This window comes from Orbicella franksi, chromosome 3 (genome assembly GCF_964199315.1).
Source record: "Orbicella franksi chromosome 3, jaOrbFran1.1, whole genome shotgun sequence".
NCBI classification, from domain to species: Eukaryota; Metazoa; Cnidaria; class Anthozoa; order Scleractinia; family Merulinidae; genus Orbicella; species Orbicella franksi.
Window position 1 is genome coordinate 6,568,342 of NC_138147.1, and position 23,927 is coordinate 6,592,268.

Here is a 23,927-nt window from a genome sequence, read left to right on the forward strand (position 1 = left end):
TTTGACCTATTTTGATTAGTTCACCCCTCAACAGATAAAAGAAACCTCCCTTCATATTATAGCATGAGGGGAAAAGATACAGATTGACAAAGTAAAATAGCTAGAATATTATTATCCGGTTCCAGATCTAAACAATACCGATTTTGTTTCTCCCAGACTGTTTTGACTGCTTTATCGCAGACAAAACAAATGGGAAAAAGGACAGCATTCTGGTGAAAATTTCGAAATTTCCTAGCTCTAAGACACAATGATTTGTCCCATTATGCTAATAGATTGGATTGCCCTCACAAAGGACATTTACAGCTACGACACGCAAAGAAGCCTTCCAATCTTCGGATTTAGTTTAAAACACGCACAACATCTTTAAGTCGAACTAGCCTGCAGAACATGCGTAATTTGTTTTGCGTATTTTAGGCGAACAGAGGCTCGTGCGCTCTGTTCGCCTAAAATATCTGTTCGCCTAAAATACGCAAAAAAAATTATTCCTGTTCTGCAGGCTAAAGTTGAACCTAACCCCACACCGTTTCGATTACCCCCTCCTAGGATTTAACCCCGGAAAATGGCCCCTAAATAGATTTCTTACTCTAATTATCTGCTTTGTGGTTTACTGAATTAAGCTCTCACCCCCACGCCACCCCAAGGCGGTATTTGAAAGGAAAATGAACATTTTCTATGTAACTTCCACACTGTAATACTATGTCTGTTTCCCTTCTCGAGATATCCGGCGACGGCCACGCGCAATGGTGAGTAGCGAGAGGCAGTTAAAGGCGTGAGGCTCGCGCGTGTGCGCTAAACTTTTACAGATCTAGTTTCGGACGCGAGCTGCGTTTCGTTAAGTCTGGTTTTCACTAGCGACGCAAGCACAAGCGCAAACACAATAATTCTTATTTCACCTTGACGCAGGCATAAGCACAAGCACGAGCACAAGGATCAAAATTTTTTGTTTTTCTTGTGCTTGCGACGCTTATACTTGCGTTTGCGCTGCAACAAGTGAAAACGAAATACCGCTCAGGCATAACAGAAGCACAAGGATATTTACCACAAGTGCTTGTGTTTGGCCACTGAAAACACTGGATCCAGATTACCTCGCGCCTAAACAGTTTTCTAAAGTGGCGGAAAGTTTGGATGATTTTGCTTGTGCTTGTGCTTGCGTCGAGTTTCGTTTTCACTTGGGTCAACGCTTGCGTTTGTGCTTGCGTTTGTGCTTGCGTTTGTGCTTGCGCTTGTACTTGCGTCGCTAGTGAAAACCAGGCTTTAGCAACGTTACCGCTGCCATTGTCGTCGTGGTTTTCTCTATTGTATTTTAACCTTTCAAAGCTCAATCTGGTTCAGAATTAATCACGAAGCATTTGGAAGCTTTCGGTACTCCCGCATCAGTGCCACTTCCATGTAGGGAATTTAACGTAATGCAGGTACATAGATACCTCATTTTTGCTTGGCAGAGAGCCATACCGTCTATGTGAAAAGAAAAAAGGCTTTGCAATAGAGTGCAGGATGCTGAATTTAAATCAATTAGAAAAGTTATGACCAACACTACAGAGGGAGGTGCTGCATGTGCACGCGTGGACGAACGAGAGAGTACAACCCTTACACGCGAGGACTGCTTTCCTTGAGGTAATCCGCGGCCGTGCAGTTATATCTCGTTAGCCATCCGTGAACCTGCGTCTAATCCCATGCTAAAAAATCACGAAAGAATACCTCATCAACTGTTAATGAAAGTAGCAGGCTATTCACACAGATTCTACACATGCAATATGCATCAAAAGCTCTTAATGATGTTTCAATACGATGTAGGAGCTACAGTTTTTGTGTTGTTTCAGCTCGTGTGTGGCAGGTTTACACTGCAGGTTCATAGAGAGCAGAGTCAGGTAAATAAAACAAGCTGTTAAACCGGTGATAATCTTGTCCGTGAGGGTACGCAGTTTATTCTTCATGGATTATCCATAAATTGCCTTTAACACTACCGCTGGGTGATCACCCGGGCAAGGGATCTGCAAATGCCAAAGGGTCTTAATTAAAGTCGGGCGAATCAATCACAGGTATTTACAGACTAATTACAAGAAAATAGCAATCAAGCAATGAAGATTTATGTCACAAGTGAAAGAGAACACAAAATATCTTTTAGTACGTCCTGTCCACATCTTGCTCAGCGTGTGCGAGTTTGTTGTAAAATAATGAACTGGGCAGATTGTGGGCATCGTTCTAGTCCAGCTTCAGCAGCCGGAAATTAAGAGAGTAAACGTTACAAAGTTACAATTTACAATTTATCAGTTAGTTTCTGTTTTATACAATTCTGATGAAAATTGACCGGAATGTGTGACATAATAAAAATGAAGAAGACTTATTTCTACATTTATAAAGACAAGCAACACATGTGGTATGGCGATTCCGTCGTTCACTTGGGAAAACTACCGCGCTGAAAAATTTTGATTGCAATTACATCGTACATAATTATTATATACAAATAAACCAATTCTCTGGCTTGTGTCGCAGAGTGACGGAAATTTCCCTGTAAATAACCCGCGGTAGGTAGCGTCTGCGACGCAGGCTAGTAGAGTTAAGAAAAAAAGTTATTCACCCAGCTAATACGCACATGATCATCTCGCCTTTTCCAATTGTGTTCTCTTATCATTTTTTGGTTGACATACCAAAAATCGTGCAGAATATAGTGATTAACAATTTGTCGAGTGTGTTGTTTGCCGACAGACTAATCCTTGTCTGATAGGAAACGATTATCTTGTTCTCACGGAAAATAGCATATTAAGGGATGAATGGACAACTTTAATAACATTAGGAGTCTTGTTTGCAACTTTTTCCGCGTTGTTAATGAAGTAAAAAGGTGTAAATTCCAAATGACAACAATTCTCAAGACCCAAAGTAAACTTGGTCTGAAACATTTGTATTGAAATAGATAACTTTACAGGAAACTTTGTAACCATTATATTTTTTCAATTTCTCCGAACAACAAGATAGTTCTCTGTTACCAGTGAACTGCTTGCAATGCCTCACCTGTAACGGAGAAAACAAGAAATCAGTCATTCTGTTCTAAGTACTTATAATTAATTCTCGGATTTCGGCAGCGTCTTACAGATATGTATCGTTTTCGATTAGACGTATACGCCCTCTGAGATTTAATTATATTTTACAAATAAAGAAGTAATCGAGAATTACGATGTATTAAAACACTGACTTTCAAAACTAAGATTTCATTTCTGTGATTTTTGATTTGATCTAAATTTCAAGGAAAACTGACAGGCGTTTCTTCCGGTAGTCGCCTCACATTGGAAACCAAATTTCCGCAAAGTTGCCAGTACCACTCAGTGTCAATGAGGTGAATGTATCAAAAGTCTCAGCCGGTGCAAGAATTTCAAAGGAATGGAAGAAAGAACGGGTTTTAATCTTGAATAAGATGCATTGTTTGGTCCACTGTCTAATATGAACTGAGAAAATTGCAAACCTTTAAGTGCAACTCCAGTTAATCGTCGAACTAGTCTATTTGTTTGAGAGGAGTTGATATTTTCATTTTACATTTATGCATTGTTCAAACGAAAAACATATGTTATTGGACATGAAACATCTGTGGCGTCTTTCATTTCAGCAACACCGCCAACCACACGGGTTTACTCAAGGGGTTTCTAGTGTTTTTTAAGCCACTTGTGTCCAGCAAAAATATTTTGAAAGCGGACTAAATGGTGAGAGCTTGTTGAAAAGAGGTTTTTGTGAGGGTAAATCGACTCCGTCAACAATTTGGCACTCTATTTCCACGCCACAAACCATTATGTTGTCCATTATCACTCCTGCGCGAGCGACAATGTATAACGCAACGATTAATTACTTCAATTGCCTGACTTGCCGACAAAAAAACACACCGCCGGGGGCAATCACCGTTGCCCTGAGTCCATATGAGCGACGAGGAGGAACAATATAAACACTTGAAGGGAATAAGAGTTTGTTTTCCTACAAAAAACAATCATAGCTTTGAGTAAGTATGATGGTTTTAAAACGTACAATTTTGAGCTGAAATCATTTTCGCAGAAATCTGGTCGTGTCAAAGCTCATATGGAAAACCATTTAAGAAAAGTTACGGACAGTATTACAGAGACTTGCGGGTCATCAGGAAAAAATTACTCATATAACAATTTAATGATTTCATTTCTGCTTGGAACAATAATCGTCTGAAATAATATAATCCAATACTTACAGGAAAAGAGTTGATGGCAGAATAACACCATTGGAGGTTTCCAGGAGTTATTTTAGCGGGATAACAGCTTGTTCAAAAGTGTTGTTTTCAAATTATCGCTTTGCCGGCTGTCTGGTGTCCCGTCCTTATGCGGTGAAATCAATGTTTCGTCATCGCTCATGGAAACTTCTGGTCTGTCTGTTTTGTCTGGCTAATTACGCTAAACACCGGAAACTTCATGTTGAAGCAGTCGGCCGGTGATTGGAGAGTAACCGGGCGATAACAGGCTCGTATTCCCACGATCCACGGGTGGATACGGCGGCACTTTTGATGAAGGTTATGTTGCTCGTCATAGGAACGTTCTCTGGTATTTCCGAGCAGAGTGATGACTGTGGTATATAATAAATCTAATTATCACGGTTAATTGATATAATCAGAAGATAGCCTCCATCTTAAATTAGACATCTTGTAAAGTCGTTTTCACTCTTGTCCCGACTCGCTGTGTAGCGGTCCAAAGCCAATCATAGTTTTAAACTGTCATGCATCACACCAGATCACACGTAAATGGGAATCTATCTTCTCGAGCGAACGCCTTCTCCGTTGAGTCGCTGATATCCCCCGAAAATACAAACCAGGAGGCATTATCTACAAGAATGGCAGCTTCGACAGGTCGTGGATCACCAGACAACTCTGAACAAGGTAAGTTTCCTAGACGATCGGGTGGTCGAACTCACGCGTATTTCAATTCCTCCTCCAACTTCGCCGTTTCTACCTTCTCTGTATTCAGATCTGGCCACCGAAGCTCTAGGCTCAATGCAAGCCATGCAGAGTCGTGTTGGGTCTGAAGAAACATTGGAATGTGAAGACATCACTATCGAGCTGCAAATGAGGGATTTGTGGCAGCGTTTCTTTGAGTTGGGCACAGAAATGATAATTACCAAAGCAGGCAGGTAGGCGAGGTGACAAGAGCTTTTAAACTTCTACTAGTGCCTTTAGGAGGTGGACTTAAAAAGATATTGGCTTGAGGACCGCTGACGTGACTCCATCGCACAGTATTCTGGAGTGGTCTTTTAATCCTTATAAACAACTACGAAGGCAAATATTGACGGAAATAAGTTCAACGAGAAAAAAAATGCCGTTGGACGTTCATTTGGGCGTTTCTTCGCTGAATGAATCCCACGAAAGGAATGATCGGTAGATAGGAAGTGTCGCGCGCAATTTTGTTTAGAAAAAGCTAGAGAAGGAAGCCTCGCAAATCCTTGTGTACGTAGTCACAATATAAGGAATCATTTACCTTCGAAGCGTCTATTGTTGTTACTGTACAATTGATCGCTTGAACTACGAAAGCTCGGAAATAGTAGGGATTTCTCAAGGATATAAACAACTGATAAGAGGTTTTAAGCTCTTCCGTTCTACACACTTCTGCGTTCTGTATCGTTGCGTTGTCGAAGCGATGATAGCGCCAAAAAAAAATCGTCACTGTAAGGTCAGCTAGTTGCTTCTAGTCATGAATGCTGGAAAGAAGGCTCTGTTTCAAGAACGTCGTAGTGAGGGCAAGATCAAAGAGCAACGAAAACAAATTAAAGCGTAACATTTAATCATTTGCTTAGTTGCCCACAAGTTAACAAAAAAAATATCCAAAGGCACTGGTTTATTTTACAAAAAGTCCATAAATACTCTGTTAATAAATTCCGCGCTTAGTTTAAATGCTTATGAGATGTACTAAACGTATTCCAAGGGAAAGAAAAATATCATATGCACGATGCATGGTCTACGTCAATAGGTTTCAGCGGATGAAGCTTCCGAGATTTGTTGCATGTCGTAATAAAATTAAATTTGAATCATTGGCTCAATTACAAAATTCCTTTGTGACTTTATTCTGAATGGGCCTTTATTAAAAGCACTTATCGTATCGAAATCATCAACCAAAAAGTTGTACCCTATTTGTCTTGGAAGTGACGGGCGAATTTCTATTTTTACCTGCCTTAGTGAGGTTTATCAGTCGGAACAATTGAAATGATGAAATCATCTCTCCAATGATTGGAGTACTTCGCACTTCAAAAAAGCTGTTCCATCTCAAAGCCAGTCGCGATAACCTTAAGCCCGTATATCCCTTGTGGTTGAAATATTTCCTATCAAATGGACTTAGTTTTTCTGATGCCGCGAGCTCGTCTCTATATCCGTCCGGCCTTTGATCAGCTCAATCATATGCAACTAGCTGTATTACCAAGAAGTACTGAAAGAAATTACATAATTTATTGCTGTGGTAAAGGTTATGCGGAATGATTATAGAACTAAACAAGCTTGTAAACAGCACGAGAAATGTCCTAATTAAGCAAGCTGAAGGGTCGTGAAATGAAATATGTCAACTCACAGAAGCCGTGTCAAGTAGAGAGGATGTGCGCAACACGTATAAGATTTCCCAGTCGTTATTACTTTGTTTCTGGACGAGAACTGGTGACATTGAATGTCATGTCCCATATAAAAAGAAGAACTTTTGCGCCCTTTCAATCATTTTAATTCTAAAAATTAAACGTCATACTTTCGGCCTGCGGTAGAAACGAGATTGACCGTTGATTCTTTTTTTTTAATGATTTGCCCCTGAAAACGTTATCAAGTTTCGATCCCTTCATGCTAACCAAAAGCATTGCGACCTGTGGGAATGAGTCTGTATAAACCATGATACGAGGCTGTGAACTTTTTCAAAGTTGTTTTACACATGTTTGTTATATTGAAATAGCTTGGGAACTGATGTTATTTGAAGCTTTGGTTAGCTTTAGCGTTCGAACAAAAGAAGTTGTGAAATAAAAAGGTGCTTTTTGATTCTTTTTGTGCCAGGCGCATGTTTCCCGCCATCCGAGTCAAAGTGAGTGGACTGGATCCCAAAAGTTATTACATGCTTATGATGGACGTGGTACCGCTGGACAACAAACGCTACAGGTGAGAAATAACGCACGCAGGGGGAGGAGAGGAGGGTTAAAAATACATAGTGACTATGGACAAGTCTGCACTTCAGTTGGAGTCTTGCAAACTATATCATGGGGATTCTACAACTTTGCTAGTCACAACGATGCTCAAATTATGACTTGGTAGTGCATGCTGCGGCTCTCGCTTTATTTGGTTCCCACACGACAATTAGGCTGATGCATGACCGTGCGCCTGCAACATCAAGATGGAGACATTAAAAAGTGAATTTTTGACTGTAGAGCACTACGTGTAGTAGTTCTAGTCCACGAAATAATTTACCTAAAAACCTTATACGTTGTGACGTCCAAGTAGTCTTTACAAAGAATTTTCTTTTTATTTCTTGGGGTCCCACGCGGTAATTACGTAAACTAGTGTATCTGATGATTTTCTGTGTCACGAAAGTGTTAATGTACTGCATTTCCTTAAGAAATATAATAATAGTAATAGTAATAATAATAATAATAATAATAATAATAATGATAATGTTGTCTTAGGGTCATTCCCCAGTATTGCATTGCGCATCCCTACTGCGTATAATTTCACGCGTGATTAGCGCGCGCATTAAAAAATGGCGGTTTTTTTCTCTCGCCATAGAGGTAAATCGTCATTTTCTCGAAAACGAGCATGGCGACCTATAATTTTTTTTCTGTTGTTTTGAATTGAGTAATAAATTTCTCTATGTAAAATAAATATGGACCAATTCTCAGTGTAGAACAAGAAACAATCGTCGGAAAGGTGAATTTAGCAAGTAATCGTGACTACAATCATGGTGCCATTATAAGGATTTATTGGGTATAAACAAGGTGCTGTCGCTCCTAAACGAACAAGGGGACCCCTCATTTTCATTTCAAAATTTAAGTTCCTATAATATAAACAATCAATAGACAAAAATCAATAGACAAAAATATCAGTGCAGGTTCTATTTCAGTGGAATGACGTTAACTCAACAGATACGCTTATCATAGTTCTAAGTGGGTAGTGGCGGGAAATGCTGACGCCCCCATGCCAGGCCGCGTGTACATTCACCCTGATTCTCCCGCGCTTGGTGAAGATTGGATGAGACAAGTAGTATCGTTCGACAAAGTCAAACTGACCAATAACGAGCTTGATCAACAAGGACACGTAAGTACTTGGAATAAAATATATTGAAGAATAGTTAACCCGGCCCATGTAGGCGCGGTGACCTAATGGTTAGTGCGCTCAACTCCGGATCGTGCGATCCAGGTTCGAGCCCTGGCCGGAGACATTGCGTTGTATTCCTGGGCAAAACACTTTACTCTCACAGTGCCTCTTCACTCGGGTACAGATGTGTTTTACAATTTCCCTAAACACTCTTCCAGACAATAAAGGGCGTCAGTCAATGACCGTTTTGGACAAAATAAACAAAAAGAGGATATATTTTCTGGTTAAAAATGGCCAATTTTTCAGTTTCTTTTTCCTTGACCACTCTTTTTTTTGCCATTTATAGATAATTCTGCACTCCATGCACAAATACCAGCCCAGAATTCATATCATCAAGAAAAAAGACACCTCGGACATGGTCACTGTAGACGTGGAGAGACCTTCGTCGTTGAAAAAGACGTTCTTATTTCCAGATACGGTTTTTACAACGGTAACGGCGTACCAGAACCAACAGGTATCATCTTATGAAACTAACTTTATTTAACTTTAACAATATCAACGACATTGCCTTGATCAACCGTTCTTGAAAAGAAAGTTCCTGTAATTTTTTTTTTGGCACAAGACAGTTATCACTGAGTTATTGATCTTTTAAACACAGAAATAGGATGTAGTTTTATGAATCTATCTTGAATCCTACTTGAATGTTTACGGCGTTTAATATGTGCCACTAAGGCACGAAGAGGATTATGTATGTGGATGTACCTTGAAAATGGTGCACGCTTAAAACATTGAAACGTCGGCCTACTGAAATTTTAATATTTCTTCTGAAGTTTTTACAGCAAACCATTAAACACATAATATCGATTAACGCGCCTTTTTGATCGTTTTGTTTGCTACCCGCGCCTAATTAATTACTGATCTATAGACGGCCCCAATACTTAACAAATTCTAGAGCTTGAAAGTTTGCCAACAGTCATTGACAAGCTAACAAGAAACGTAGGATTTCTTCGTGACAACTTACTATTTAATTAAAAGGGCGCTTTGGAATTGGTTTTGTTTCTGTGGTTACAATTTGTTGGAGATATTCATTTTGATGTATTTAAGCATTGCTTGGTACGGTAGTGTAGTTTAGAATCTAACAAGCTAACAAGAAACGTAGGATTTCTTCGTGACAACTTACTATTTAATGAAAAGGGCGCTTTGAAATTGGTTTTGTTTCTGTGGTTACAATTTGTTGGAGATATTCATTTTGATGTATTTAAGCACTGCTTGGTACGGTAGTATAGTTTAGAATCAACGTAAAGTAAAGTAAATAAGGCTAGAAAAGTTAAAGATGCATCAGTTATTTTAATGACCTTTAATTAAAGAACTACATGTTTTGCGGACTGAGCGATATGTGACATCATTAAATCAAAAGAGTACGTATGCATATCTGAAAGGTTGACCAAAAAAATAACTTTAAAAAAATTGCCCCCATATAGTTAACGCATGTTAGGGGTATTCGCTCAGTCATGTACCATCTTTTAGTGAAAAAGAACAACGGAACAAGAACTCATTAACAAGGGCAACAACAACAGGCTTATCACCGCTATATCTATACTGTATTTATTCAACCTCAACCATAAATAACTGGAAAGTATGCAAAAATAGACTTGATTAATGTAATTTCATGCTGACTCAAGTAAACAGCATTTAGGAACGTTTCAGAACCGACACTCATCAATTCATTTTTATGCGCAGACTCCTAGCTTCATAAACAATATTGTATATGAACGCGCAATATTGTTTCGAAGTTCACTGAATGCTGAAGGGAAGATTGGCTTAAGATCGGCCAAGAGATGGAAAACAAAATGTTGGTGACTGACCAACTGCTTTCCATCCAAGCAACAAGTCGAGCAGTCGCACTTTTTATCAGAGCGGTCATCTACAAGGTTAAAGACCTTAAACGACTTCCTTTTGTCCGCAGTCTTTAAGAAAAACGTCTGTTTTTCTCATCACATTTACTGCCTGTGTGTGGGCAGTTTCTATCGTATCCACTTCTTCCTTTGGTTTTCAATCGAACAACTAAAAAAAGTCTTAGATTTAAACTGGCTTTTTTCTTTCTTTTTCCAAGGTTGTCTGATACTGTTTTCAAACGTCACGCTTAATCCAGCAATAAGTGCAATAAAATGTGGCGAAAGCATTAAAACAAACAACTTCCCTCCAGGCGCTGAGACTGTGTTTTCCTTTGAACAGGCGCTAAAAGTATGTTTTTATAATTCACTCTCGGTAAATACATCCTGGCCGGAATAAGCCAAATTCCCGTCGGCATATTATTCCGTCGATTACTCGTTGATTACCCAATCGATGCACCGATAATGGACACGGTCCCTTTGAACTCGGAATTGTTTTGCATCAATTTCCTTAATGGCCGCAATAGGACCGGACTCATTTGCCTCCAAACCGGCGCATTTACGTGACAATGGAATTGTTTTATGATGCTGTTTTGTGAATAAACGTCAAGGCGTTTGATCAAAACGACTTATGGAAAAAAAAAAAACAAAAAAAAAAACAAAAAAAAAAACACAGAGTGAGTAGCTCAAATTTATTGCATAAATCTGAAAAAAAAAAAAGCATAAAAAAAAGACACTATTGAAACGCCTTCAATATTACTCATACCCACAAGTTAACAAGTAACTTTAAAAATAAGGAGCACATTTTAAAAAGAGGTAAAATACGCCCCCGTTCCAGGAGTGAGGTGTGGTACAGTCCCTCTTCAGAGAAGCGACGTCGTAAACAAGCGCTTCGAGCGTACCTCAAATTATAAATCGACTTGCTTCCAGCGCGAGCAACAACGGACAACGTCTTTCACTCTGATGAGGACGGACACTGCCGAACATTTGGTATACTGAACAAAACAGTTTACGACACCCTTAAAAATAGTCTACAGCCCGTCGTAATTCTGGTTCTGGAATACAATAATCGTATTCTAAATACATGGAGCTCGACGTTTCCCACTAAATCGATGTCCCCTTTCTTTATGTATAAAATCCGCTACAAAAATGATACAGGTATATTAGGTAAACTTGTCCCTAGCTTACATTGATTTGGTTAAGATGAAGCACTAAATTGCCTTTTCGTACTCTATGGGTTGACATTTTTCCTTTTTTCTAGTAAACGTTAATTGCAGCGAATGCCGTTAAAAATAGACAAGTGTATGTTCTGCTTGTTTTTCTTTCTCTAAACCGAGACAGTAATATATATGGATGTTTTATTTCAGATAACTCGATTGAAAATCGACAGTAATCCCTTTGCAAAAGGATTCAGAGACTCTGGCAGAGTAAGGTTAGTGCGCGACAATGGTGATTGTATTTGTGTTATGTTTGATATATATGAGTAGCCCCCCCCCCCCCCAACCCCCCTCCCCGGATAGGGCTCGTCCTCGAATTATCGTGGGAGGGTGTCGCGCGGTTTATGAAACCCTTACTCCATGTAAACCTAAGGTAATACGAATTGGTATATAAAAGGACCTAGTCTTTTTGTAAGTCCTATCCCTTTGAAGACCTAAAGCCCCTTTCGGTTAGTTACGAGCGAAGAATGGAGTGTGGAAATGAAAAACGTCGTAGGTGACGCACCTTTGTCTAACGCCCGTATTTTGTTTCACTCGCAGTAATTGTTCGCGCTGCGCGCCACGCAATAAAATGCAAACTATAAAAAAAATATACGGCAAAATCTGTACCCCATATCACACCAAAACAGCAAGGCCCAGGAAGAGCTATATAGTCTACGGCTTGATTAATTTTATGGCGAAGAGGACTGGGGTTATTTAAAGTTCGAATACGTTTCGAGGGTAAACGATCGTATATTTGGTATATGAAATACGTCATTAAATATTCAACTCATCTGAAGGAAATACAATTTAACTTAGGATTAATATTAGAGGTGTTTAAAGCGCAAACTGTCGGCAAGAAACGCTCTAAATCAGATAAATGTTTATCAGTGGCTTTTTTTGTCAAAAATAAGCTTTTGATGTTACATTCTAGACATAGTTGATCCATGTAATCTTGAAAGTGAGACTTAAAATAGAATAGAGATTAGGCGGCATTTATTAAAACCAAGAGATTATCAAGGTGTTAAAACTCGTAAAGACAATTGCAAAATTCAAATTAAGGCTCATTTTCTCAGATATACAAAGCTGTAAAACTGATTACGGACTAATGTCTGTCTTATTGTGGTCTTCATTAAACATGCCTGAAATTACCTGAATTTTTATTCATTTCCTGAAATTAATTTTATTTTTTTTTGTTACAAATCATATTTTACTTTATTAATTAACAGAGATCCCATGGAAGAGATAATGCAAGCCTATTCTTACTACAGACCTGCCTCTGGAAGAACATTGCTTTACTCAAATTTTGGAGGAGATGAACAGCTTAGCTCTGGTAAGTACGTCGGTACAACACCCATTTTGAAATACTAAAAAAAAAAAAATTGTTGTTGTTTATAGTGGTCAATGCGCTTAACTACACCGAGCTAGTTCATAGGCATGCCACTTAAACTGAATGAAACAAATACGTTAACTAAACATAACAGGCTTAAAAATGCCAACTGGCGGGAGGCAGACCAGTTGGCTATTTACAAGCATGACCGAGGAGTTGAACTAGGGTCTACTGAGAAACAACTCGGGATTTCAAGTCCGGCGCCCTAACCACTCGGCCACGCTGCCTCCACTCAAAAATTTTGCTGATAATTTAGGAAAATTGTCATCGCGTAGTCTTTAGAGCAAGGTATCTAGAGAACAGTTCGCAAGTTTTTTTTTTTTTTAATTTTTTACTTTGTCAGATCAAAGTTCTTGCTCCCAGCATGCAACAGTGGCAGTACCTTCTCCTTATCAGAACGTTCCCATGAGTCCTACAATGCCTCCTCAGAAGCCAACTTGTCACTCAAACGCAGCTTTCTCCGCTTTTAATGGACACGCGTGTTTATCGTCCCTTCCGCATGGTGCCATGGTGCCCACACAGTATCATATGACCCCTTACTGCTCAGCCACAGAAACGTTCGGGACTTTTAGTCACGGGTTCCATTCAGCAGTGTCACCGTTTTCAGCGTGCGCGGCAAATGGCGTGATCAACCAATCAGATGACGGCTTCAGTCATCAGGGAAATGGGTTCCAAGGAAATCCCTACGCTACCACGCACGCGTTTACGACACATACAGTATGAATATCTTTGTTCTTTTCTTGTCTGCTAGGAAAACTTATCACAACTTCCTATAGAATGAGTTGGACAGTACGTGGATTTCGATGACGATCAGTTATTGACATTTTATTGGGTAATATCAGAAGCATATCACCTAGTCTAGGTGATATGCTTCTGGTAATATTTCATTAATGCAATTGATTTTATTGTTTGATGTAAATATTCCTAGTTTTATTGCTGTACAGTGTAATTTGTCAGACTATGGTGGTTCGTGAACTTTCTTAATCCTTTCAATGATTTTGTTTGTTTAAAAAATGAGATTGTACACACGAATCAATTGTAAATATAAAGAACTACTTCCAACAAATAAAATTTTGTTTATCTATTCTGTTGTAATTGTCGTACATGCAATAGGTAGATATCTTTGAAATTATCAAAAGCAGATACTCCCGATCAAAATAAATTGCCACTTGATGTTCGAAGAATTTTATTCTTGGATTTGTTTGGTCAATGCTATATTGAAATACTCCTGCGGGCAAGTGTCAGTTTTTAACTCAGTTTTAAAGATTTCAGTAAACATCTCTCAAATCGATCTGTGCTTGACCAACATTTCAAACTTTATGTATCAAACAGTAACTTAAAACTTTTAAATTCCCGACCCGACAAGAGAAGAAAATCCTTTTCCTACTAAACAGGCGGGATAGGACACTAACAAGCAGCTAGGAAACTATGACAATAAATGCCAAAAACGGCCCAAGACATTGAAATTGGTAAAGTTACAAGATCACCACACCAGTAACTGAAAGTACGCATTAGAAAACTAGAAATGGGATCAGTAAAGATACGGCTAAAAACAATTGTTTCATGAGCAGTTTAGCAAGCAACATGAAGTCTAGTGTGGATAGGAAAAGAAGACTGCTAAAACGAACTGTCTTCATCTCCTCTTCCTGCCCTAAGGATCACTTTCGCGATTTTATTTATATCTCATTCCCATTTCTTTAAGCTCGCATTGCAGGCATTTTTAAGGAACGGACCGCTCGATAACCTGGGTTTTCTTGGATTGTAATTAGATGCTTGACCGGTAGAGACCCTCCACTACTCCCTCGGCAAGTTTTCCATCCACCCAACCCTCCACAGTTGCCAAGTCCAAGATGTCGACCTAATACAAAAATGTGCACTCGCGTGTCCAAATTAAATACGCCTGCATGCACTGCAGGGTAATTTCTTTATGGTATAAGTCCTGGCTTGGCAGTGACAATGTAAATACTGGCTGAACGATTTCTCCTCCAGAGGAAAGAAAACTTATATTCGCTACTATTTTGGGACAGCATTTGTTATCTCCCGATTTGTTTGCATTTCAGTGTGGTACAGATGAGTTCCTGGAAGGTGACAATGCGGACACTCGCTGACCCGATTCGTCTCCAGGCGGCAAAACACTTTAATTTGAGACACCATCTTGAAAATTTCTCTTCTGAACTCGGCATTAAAAACAATGTGACAAAAAGGGTTGATCAGGGAATATGTCATCATTAAACAGAATATTAACATTCCTTCCACGGTCAGCGGGCCTGTAGAACTGATGTCACCAAACGTCATTGCCAAGCTATGCTGATAAAACGGACACAAACAACCCAAAAATAACACCACCTCAATGACGAGGATACGAACCGCTCTCTTGTTCCTGCGATGACGATTTTGTGAGCTCAGGGTGACATCACAAGGCTTTACCACACCATTTCTACGGAGTCTTAAGATGATCTTCATGTATGTTGCCATGAACACTACTCCAGGAAGCCACTGTGTGGCTGGGATGATCAAAAGAAGTGCGTGTGTTTTCCAGCTTTTATCCGATTGGGAAGTGCAGTGAACGAGATCATGCTTGTCCGTGACAAGGTTAAGTGACAGTGCAAACCAGAAGCTCGTGAATAGCCCGATAATCCACGAAACGATAACCAGGTACCTGGCTAAACGAATTGTCATCTGAATAAGTAGGAAAGATCCAAATTAGATCACTGGGTAGGAAATCTCAACAAGCAAGCTAAGGGGGTCTCAATGGAGTTACCGGTTAATTGTATAACGGGCCAGAAAATTAGCCGTTAGGCGTAACCGTAGAACAGTATATAGCCACGAAAGTAGAAAATCTCAAGATCTCTTGTCAAGCCTTTTTTGTGCCTTGCCTGTGGCTTGTAAGCTATATTAGTCTACAATTCTTATGGTAATATCTTTGTCAAGCCCGGAATGGTCTTAAGATCTTAAGCTTAAGTATGTTTAAAGTGATGAAAATAAATTTTTAACTTTTTTAAACAATGAAAGTTAATTTTTAACGTTTTAAAATGATAGCAATTAAGACGGAATCCGAAAGGAAATCGAGCAATTTCAGCTTTTAACGGACAAAAGCCTTTTACCAGAATAACTTTAGGTATGTTGCAGCCCTTTTTGCATTTTCTAAAAAGCTAAATATATAAGACAGTTGCCTGCCGGATAACACCAAAAACATTTTCCCATGGTAACTCGAGAAAATAAAATTTTAAAGTTCAGGAAATAAAATTGTGCAAACACAGGTAAAATTTCATCATCAGTTTCATTTCACCAGTACTTTCAAGTGTTTTAAATGAACTTCAAAATTTGTTTTTGACATTTGGTGTTTTTAGAAATGATTTCCTTTGAGAAGATATTTAAAATAGTCGCACGCAAGTTTGCAATACATTGTAAATAACTTTCGTACAAGAGCTTTCGAACGCTTGTTACTTGAATTTGTGGTGGATTCCCTCTTAATTTTTAAGATTTCTGTTAACCTTAACCCTCTGACGCCCAAGGAGCCATATACGGCTGCTTAATGGTCGTGCTCTCTGTACCACTTGTGACGTCATCAATTTAAATGTCACCAGATATTTTTTATAAGCAGATGGTAGAGCTAGAGTAGATCTATCCGCACAACTCTCGTTTTTAGATATCGACGGCATTCTGACGTAGCAAATTGAAAAACGAAACAGTCTTGGTGCAAAAATGGTGGTAAAATGGCCCATTACACCTACAATTGATCAAGGTCCCATTTCCAGGCTTTGCCCATAACTAACGCCTAACTTTTTAGGGCAGCCAGAAAGAATATGAAACGCAAAAGGTAGCGAGAGTAAAAGGGCCGAGAAAAAGGGAAGGAAAAGGGCAATAAAAAACATTCGGAACGGGCAATCGCAAAAAAAAGCCCAAAATTTGGCTTATGCGCACGCACCAAATTAAAATATTCTACATTTTTGTACTAATCTTGGGGAAATCTATCTGTTGGGTTAAAAAAAAAACTAAACTAAGACCCATTTAGCGTCATGGTAGCCAAAAAAACCGATTTAACGGTTAAAAGCGGCATTTTTTTTGGTGTACATTTGGTCGTTAAAGGGTTATGGAAAATTAATTAACCGTTAGCCGTAAAAAGCCAAAATCATCATAAAAGCCACTAACCCTTTGAGATCCTCAAGTAACTGAGCAACTACAAATATATTAACAGAAAAATTAAGAGTGGTTTGCAATTTCTAAGACTGTGCATGGATATGCGAAGCACATGTTTGGTTTAAGCGATTTCTTCGTTGATTTTCGAGTTATACGAGGTTCAGCCGTTGAAAATATTTAGTGGAAATTTGGTGCATTCAATATCAGAAGTTTGTGTTACGTTTAGCAAGTACATCGCATCTGTTTCGCTGAAGTACACCGCAGAAATTTTAAACAAAATCCAAGCAGAAGTTCGTGAGGTTCTTGCAAAACTTTTATTGTAAACGTTTTAACGAATCGGATGGAAAGCGTACTTTTATCAGCGTGAACTTCCGGTCTGACATAGTTTTAAGAAGAAAAATATCGCCATATCAGGACCAGTACGACGCCTTATATTAAAATTCAATGCTTTTACACTTACCTGTTTCCTCAGTGGTTTCACTACAGCCTGATATCTTTCCATGCTCATGAACATCAAGGTTACTATGGAAACCGTTAGGGAGCTCTGCACAATCATAAATACAACTTTACAGCCAGTCAGACCCAGTCCTGGAGGAAATTCATGGTACTCGAAGTGAGCTAGATAAACCGGTATAAACACGAAAATCCGGATCAAATCTCCCACTGCCAGATTCAGGTTGAGTAAGTTAGTAACATTAATGATTCTCCCTTTTCGTAAAATCGCTGCAAATAAAAGTAGATTGCCCGCGGTACCGAAGACAAACACGAACGAAAGCCAGATGAATGTTGTCTTGTGCTGAACTTCATCGTCAAAATGGGCTGAGTCCCTGCTGTTACCCATCTTCAATCAGAGTGAAATGAATGAAAACTACTTTCAATGAAATGAAAATGACTTCATTGTCTGTTCAGTGAACGTTTTCTTTGCCCTCTTTGTTGGTTGATAAATGCAGTCAGTTATCTGACTGTAACTCCTTGTGATCTCCGCAAACCGACGTTGGCGTCAATTGAACGAAGTATACTAGACTGAATCTATCCTTGATCATCAAGATTACAGAGACCTTCAACAACTGAAGCACTAAAAAAGATAGTATTAACTCTTATAGATTAACTTCTGTCACAGTCTGCACTGTTTCCGTTTGGAGAGTCCTTACGCAAATAACCAAAAAGTCCAATGCTGGTGTTTTTCCAAAGAGACGGCAGTTTTTACTGACTTATGCCAAAACAGTTTCCCCTGTACACGAGAGTCTTGCCGTAGCATGTAACAATGAAAAAACAGTGAAGGGGACAGCGGAAACTTGAAAAAATAACCCAATTCTCTCTTATCAGTTCTACGCGCCCAAACAGCCTCCAGCAACTTTGCCTTTTGTCTAACGATAAAGTGAAAAATAAACGCACTTTTAAAGTAGGTCCACCCCACAGCATTGTCAAATGGACAAAGTCAGTCATTGTTTACAATTGCTTTATCGGCTCTGTCTCACATAAGTACAGTGCAGTGAGAGGTTTTTTTTTTTTATGATAATGCCAGTTTTTGCTGACAACTAAGCTGCGGTGCCAATTTTTTTTTAGTTTATACTTAGACACTTGCATGTGCTGATAAACTGAAATTACCTGTAAGTCAAACGAAAAACTTTCAAATTCGCTCTTCGCGTAGGAAATTTAATTATTTTCTCCGGAGGGTTTACTCAAAGATTATTAAACACTTGTCACTGGTTTCTGTCCATGAAATCACTTTCCAAAAATAAAATTAGAGAAATGGAACGTGATAGGAATAACAATAATTTCAAGTGTGGTTTTTTAATTCTACAAAAAATGGCAGAAACCCCTTGGTAATTATTTGTCTATCCCTTCAGCCTTTGTTAGTACCCATCCTTTGTTTTTTTTTTTGTTTATTTGAACATGCTGACTTCTTCCTCTTTACAATCAGCAACTAAATTAACACTTTTAGCGCAACTCTTATGAAACTGTCGTTCCGCTGATAGCGTGTCAATGGTCATTAATGTTAGCAAGCAACCGTAGTTAGGCAATTTGAATTTTGGCGTTTAGAGGTACCTGCGGATTGGTACCTGCGGAGAGGTAATTGGATAATTCTCTCTGCGTCTTATAAGAAATCAAGTATTTGTACAACAAAAACTAAACACTTTGAAAACGAAATGTATTGCCAAAACGTAATTTGCAAACTGCGATTTGAAGTTTGGGGATCGCTTCGTGAAAACGAACTACAATCCTTTACCATCTTAGAAAACATCGCTTCTCACCATTTTATTTTAAAATTACAGCAATTTTCGTCATGTCACTGTCACTATCTTAGAGTAAAACGTGATTATGGAATTGCAAGATAAAAAAAGACATCAGACAAGAGTGCTTTTGTGTAAATATTCTATCTTCCCATTTTCAAGACCTTGCAGGTGTTTCTGTTTTGATGGAAATTTGTTAATGTTCCAAAAGCCTTTTCTCCTCTGGCAACTTTACTGACTTTACGTGCAAAACCTGCTTAGTGCGAGGGGGGAAAATCGGCTAACAATTCTTAGATTCCGTAAAATGTTATTCCAAAGTACTTTACATGTACATTTCGTTCGCTACGGGAATGGTGAAATTAGTAAACACAAATTAGTTTTACTTCGAGTTAATATAGTCGGCGAATTATTTACTAGTCAGTTTTTGCTTGGTATCTTCATCATTTTAGTCATTTTATCATTGATTTTATGTGTTGATACCTAAACCTACTAAGTTAAAACCTATTAGCTCTAACTCTCACTTGCTATTAAAGTGGAACCACAGTTAATAGACGGGAATGGATGTGATGCCCGGCTATCATCAAAAGAGCAAACAACGATGCAAGATTTATGTTGGAAGATCCACGACCGTTTTCAATCCTTTGTTTTGCGCTCATACACTTTGGATTGATTACGTAACCAAAACGTTTCTATTGGTCAGTTCCTCAGTCGGTAGTAAACAACAATAATTGTGTTTTGTGCACGGTCAAGGCCAAAACCTAAAGCGAACAAAAACATACAACATAGAATTTTGTCGTGTTCATAACCATTCCCCTCTATCAACGTACCAAGGTGGAACCGTTAATTAAGAGCTATAGCTAGCGTCATGGTGATAATACTTATATTAAAAACTCATATAATTAAAATCTCTTTTACGAATAAGATATAAATTAATTTTTTTTTTTTTTGGCATTTTTCTAGCTGTTAGCAAAATAATGACATCATGCCTGTATGGAGATGGAGGCCTAGGTGGAATCCACTCACACGGGCTTAAAAACATAGGCGAATTCGTTTTGATGTCATTGCAGATGTAAAAAACACTTGTCATAAATTCATCTGCTAAAGAAAATGGGATGCAGATCGATGTTTACGAATTTGGATATTGCCAGGCATCTAGTTTCTTTTTGTGTTAAATAAATGAAATTTCTAAGTTTTAAACTGGTTACTTAGGCTATCTTTCCCCCCTGTTTTTCATACGGCAATTTTGGCCAACAGCCCGTCACTTTTTTTTGTTGTAATTATTATACTTGTTATTTTTTCTTAACTTTTTTTGTGTATTTTTTTTCTCACCGTCTTGGTACGGTACAAGTGCTGGCCTGGAGATGACGATACAAACACTCACTGACCTGATTCTTGTCATTACCGTTGCCCGATTCGTAATTAGCCAACGATATCATACTCACTTGACCGAATTTGGTCTCGCCATGGATATTTTGGTTCGACTGCGTCTCGCCACTGAATACGAACCACGGCTCGATCAAACTCGCCTGATATCCCGCCGAAGCGTACCAGAAAGCTAGGGATGATTAGGTATAAATATCCAAAAAGAACTTAATTTTATTAACTACTGTTCTCGGAAAGTATCAATTTGTTATTTCCTGCCTGTTTCGCATTTCTTCATGGTGTAAATGCTGGCTTGGTAGATGACAGTGCGAACACTCACTGACATGATTATTCTCCACACCAAAGAAGGCTGTCAGCTGATGTTTCATCTTGAGGACTTCTTCCCTAAACTCGCTGTTCAACAGAATATGACAGAAAGGGTTGATCAGTGCATACGTCATCATCAAGCAGTATACCAAGGTTCCTTTCGCGCTCAGAGGACCAAGCTCACTAACATCAGTGAAAATTATTTGGAGGCTGTGTTGATAAAACGGGAACAAACAACCCAGAAATATCACCACTTCTATGATGAGGATGCGAACCGCCCTCATGTTCCTTCGATGACGATTTTGCGAGCTTTGGGAAACATCAGATGGATTAATCACGGCATTTCTGCGCAGTGTTAGGATTATCTTTATGTATGCCACCATGAATACTACCCCGGGAAGCCACTGTGTAGCAGGAATGAGCAGGAGAAGGGCGTTTGTTATCCAGGTTTTTTTCGAGTGGGGGATGCAATGAGCACGGTTATTCCTGTCCTCGACTAGGTTTAGTGACAGCGCATACCAGATGCTCGTGAGAAATCCGATAATCCACGAAAGAATTACCAAGAACCTGACTAAACGAATTGTCATCTGAACAAGAAGAGTGGATAAGAATTATTGTTACTTAGGGTAATGAATTATAATCTGCATATAACATCAAAGTTTCTGCTCTTTAATGTTTACAATGATGTTGCTAATTATTCGTCCTTATGCCACGTTTTCATGTTTTCTGTTGTACTAGTCCATTTTCGCATAAATTATTGGTTTGCAGTATGTTTGCGCGGATACATACATTTCTCTCATGTCAACTGGTGCAATCTATCATGGGAAATGCTAGATGGCGGATTTAGTAATGTCATACGCGGTCATAACCATTCGATAACCGTATCATATCTCAGAGCAAACTCTTGACTATCGATAAAGAATTAAAAAAGGTAAAGAAAAAAAAAAAAGATTATCTGTTAGGTGCCTTATAACAATTAAAATTCAAAGAGGGGTTTTCATCAACCACCCTTGTAGGGGTGGTGAGGTTAAGACTTTGTATTCGAGTCCAAAGATCAACATACAGCTCCCAGGAACGACACTGTTTAGAATACAAAGCTTTTGTTTTTTTTAGTTACCTGTTTCTTTAGTGGTTTTACTACAGCCTGGTATCTTTCAATGCTCATGAACATCAAGGTCATTATGGAAACCGTTAGGGAGCTCTGTACAATCATGAATACTGTTTTGCATCCTGCGTAACCCAGTCCAGAAGGCCATTCGTTTTGCGCGGAGTAAAGCAGATAAACCGGTATAAACACGAAAATACGGATCAAATCCCCCACTGCCAGATTCAGGTTGAATAGGTTAGTGACATTGGTGATCCTCCCTTTTCGTAAAATGACTGCAAACAAAAGGATATTTCCAACGGTGCCGAAGACGGAAACGAATAAAAGCGATATTGATCGTAAGACATGATGAACTGAAGTATCTTCCTCAAAATCTGAGGAATTGTTACTGTTTGACATATTGAAGCCCTCTTTTGACTCCTGAAAACTGAGCGTCCTAGAAAGTCTTCCTGGTTTTCGTCGAATGAATGCAAATCAGTGTTGCGTTGTCTCCTTGTTTGATCAAATCAAGGGCCTCAAATACACTGTTTTCACTGCACTGGGGGAATGCTGTGTTGGTTCCTCCCAGTTGATGTTTGTTTAAGAAGCCGAATTACTATAGATGTATAAATGTTTCTAGAGCGGGCTCCGCATGAAAGACCTTTGTCGAAGATTTTCGCGGTGAAATGATGGATTTGATTCTGTTGACGAAATCAGATTGCAGTCCACGGTCAGGGAGAGATTAAACTTTAAGGCACTAACCATTTAACCGAATGTCAGCGCTTTTCGAAATGGTCGCCCCACTTCACGAAGAGCAGAATGTGAGAGTTCTGTCGTAACTCCAGCCGCGTCGAAGCAAAACCAGAGAATGATCGGTCGACGGGATCGGCAAACTAAGTCAACTCTTTCTCATTGTCATCTCTAAAAATAAATGTAAATAGACGCACTTTAAAAAGAGCCTCAGCCCACTTGCGTGTCGAATCTTCAGTCATCCACTATTGTTTACATGTTTTATCCACTCCTGTGAATTGATTTGATGAAATTGTCTTTTTCTGATCTGATCTCTTTCTGATCTGATCTTTTTTGTCACTCAGGGACACCGATTTGTATTGTCCCCTAGCGAGCTAAGCCATATGAGAGAAAATTGCTTTAGAGTCCTTCTGGAGTGAAAATTTAAGGTAGATTAAACGGAAAAAGCTCAAGTGTGGCTTGTATTACTTTCACAGTTAAATTTACTTAAAGCGTATTAAATCCTTGTGATTGGCTTCCGATCATAACATAAATACACAAATCATATTGATGAAAAAAGGAGTGTTTGAAATTTCTTTTGTTGCAAGAGGATCCTACAGTACAAAGGAAATTGGCAGTGAAAACCCTCAGTAAAAAAGGTATTTTTCCTCTCAATGTCGTCTTTCGTTTGTGCTCTGCTTTTGTCATCCTTTTCTAAAGTTAAGGCATTGACAATGTCTAATCATCAGTCAAGGACCATTTTTTTTTATCACCCAGGCAGTAAATTATTGACTTCATTGCTTTTTTTTTTTTTTTTTCACTTGTGATCAGTTTAGATCATAATTTAAATTTGGCCATGCAGGTTAATGAACCAAAACAAACACAATTTAAAAAGGACACCATGAGACACTGTAATTTGCAAATTTTAATTACAAATTACTGATGATGTCACCCAATGCACGGCCTTAATGTTGTCCTTTACAATTGCGAGAAAATCATTTTTCACAATTTCGTATTCCCAATTATTGAAATTTTGAGGATATTACCTACATTAACATATTTTTATGGCGAGAGGTAATCAAGAGAGATAAAATTGAGGTGCTCTTGTGTAAATATTCTTTCTTCCCGTTTCGTGAGACAAGGCAGGTGCTTCTTTTTTGATGGAAATTTTTGATGTCCCGGCCGTGTTTTCTCGACTCATCAAGTTTACGTTTTTCCTAGGAGGTGCGAACTGCGAGCAATTTATACAATAATGACTTCTTACGTACTATTATCGCGGCCCCATGCCCCACTGGGGGCAATAA

General features: G+C 38.8%; 3 protein-coding genes across 3 annotated transcripts; 1 reads left to right on the forward strand and 2 right to left on the reverse strand.

The window, feature by feature from the left end:
• The first annotated feature begins 3,693 nt into the window (after positions 1-3,693).
• Positions 3,694-13,480, forward strand: LOC145480937 (T-box transcription factor TBX15-like). The gene is made up of 8 exons (XM_081459279.1): positions 3,694-4,879; positions 4,968-5,130; positions 7,019-7,120; positions 8,098-8,269; positions 8,616-8,783; positions 11,529-11,593; positions 12,587-12,690; positions 13,091-13,480. Exons 1-8 carry the CDS (start codon positions 4,720-4,722, stop codon positions 13,468-13,470), a joined length of 1,314 nt encoding a protein of 437 aa, XP_081315405.1. The 5' UTR covers positions 3,694-4,719; the 3' UTR covers positions 13,471-13,480.
• A 1,264-nt stretch (positions 13,481-14,744) lies between these two features.
• Positions 14,745-17,909, reverse strand: LOC145480938 (prolactin-releasing peptide receptor-like). The gene is made up of 2 exons (XM_081459280.1): positions 17,348-17,909; positions 14,745-15,426 (listed from the first exon to the last, which is right to left on the reverse strand). The coding sequence occupies exons 1-2, from the start codon at positions 17,726-17,728 to the stop codon at positions 14,761-14,763; spliced, it is 1,047 nt and encodes a 348-aa protein (XP_081315406.1). The 5' UTR covers positions 17,729-17,909; the 3' UTR covers positions 14,745-14,760.
• A 1,233-nt stretch (positions 17,910-19,142) lies between these two features.
• LOC145482987 (prolactin-releasing peptide receptor-like) lies at positions 19,143-22,907 on the reverse strand. The gene is made up of 2 exons (XM_081461613.1): positions 21,928-22,907; positions 19,143-21,397 (listed from the first exon to the last, which is right to left on the reverse strand). Exons 1-2 carry the CDS (start codon positions 22,312-22,314, stop codon positions 20,744-20,746), a joined length of 1,041 nt encoding a protein of 346 aa, XP_081317739.1. The 5' UTR covers positions 22,315-22,907; the 3' UTR covers positions 19,143-20,743.
• Between the last annotated feature and the right edge of the window lie 1,020 nt (positions 22,908-23,927).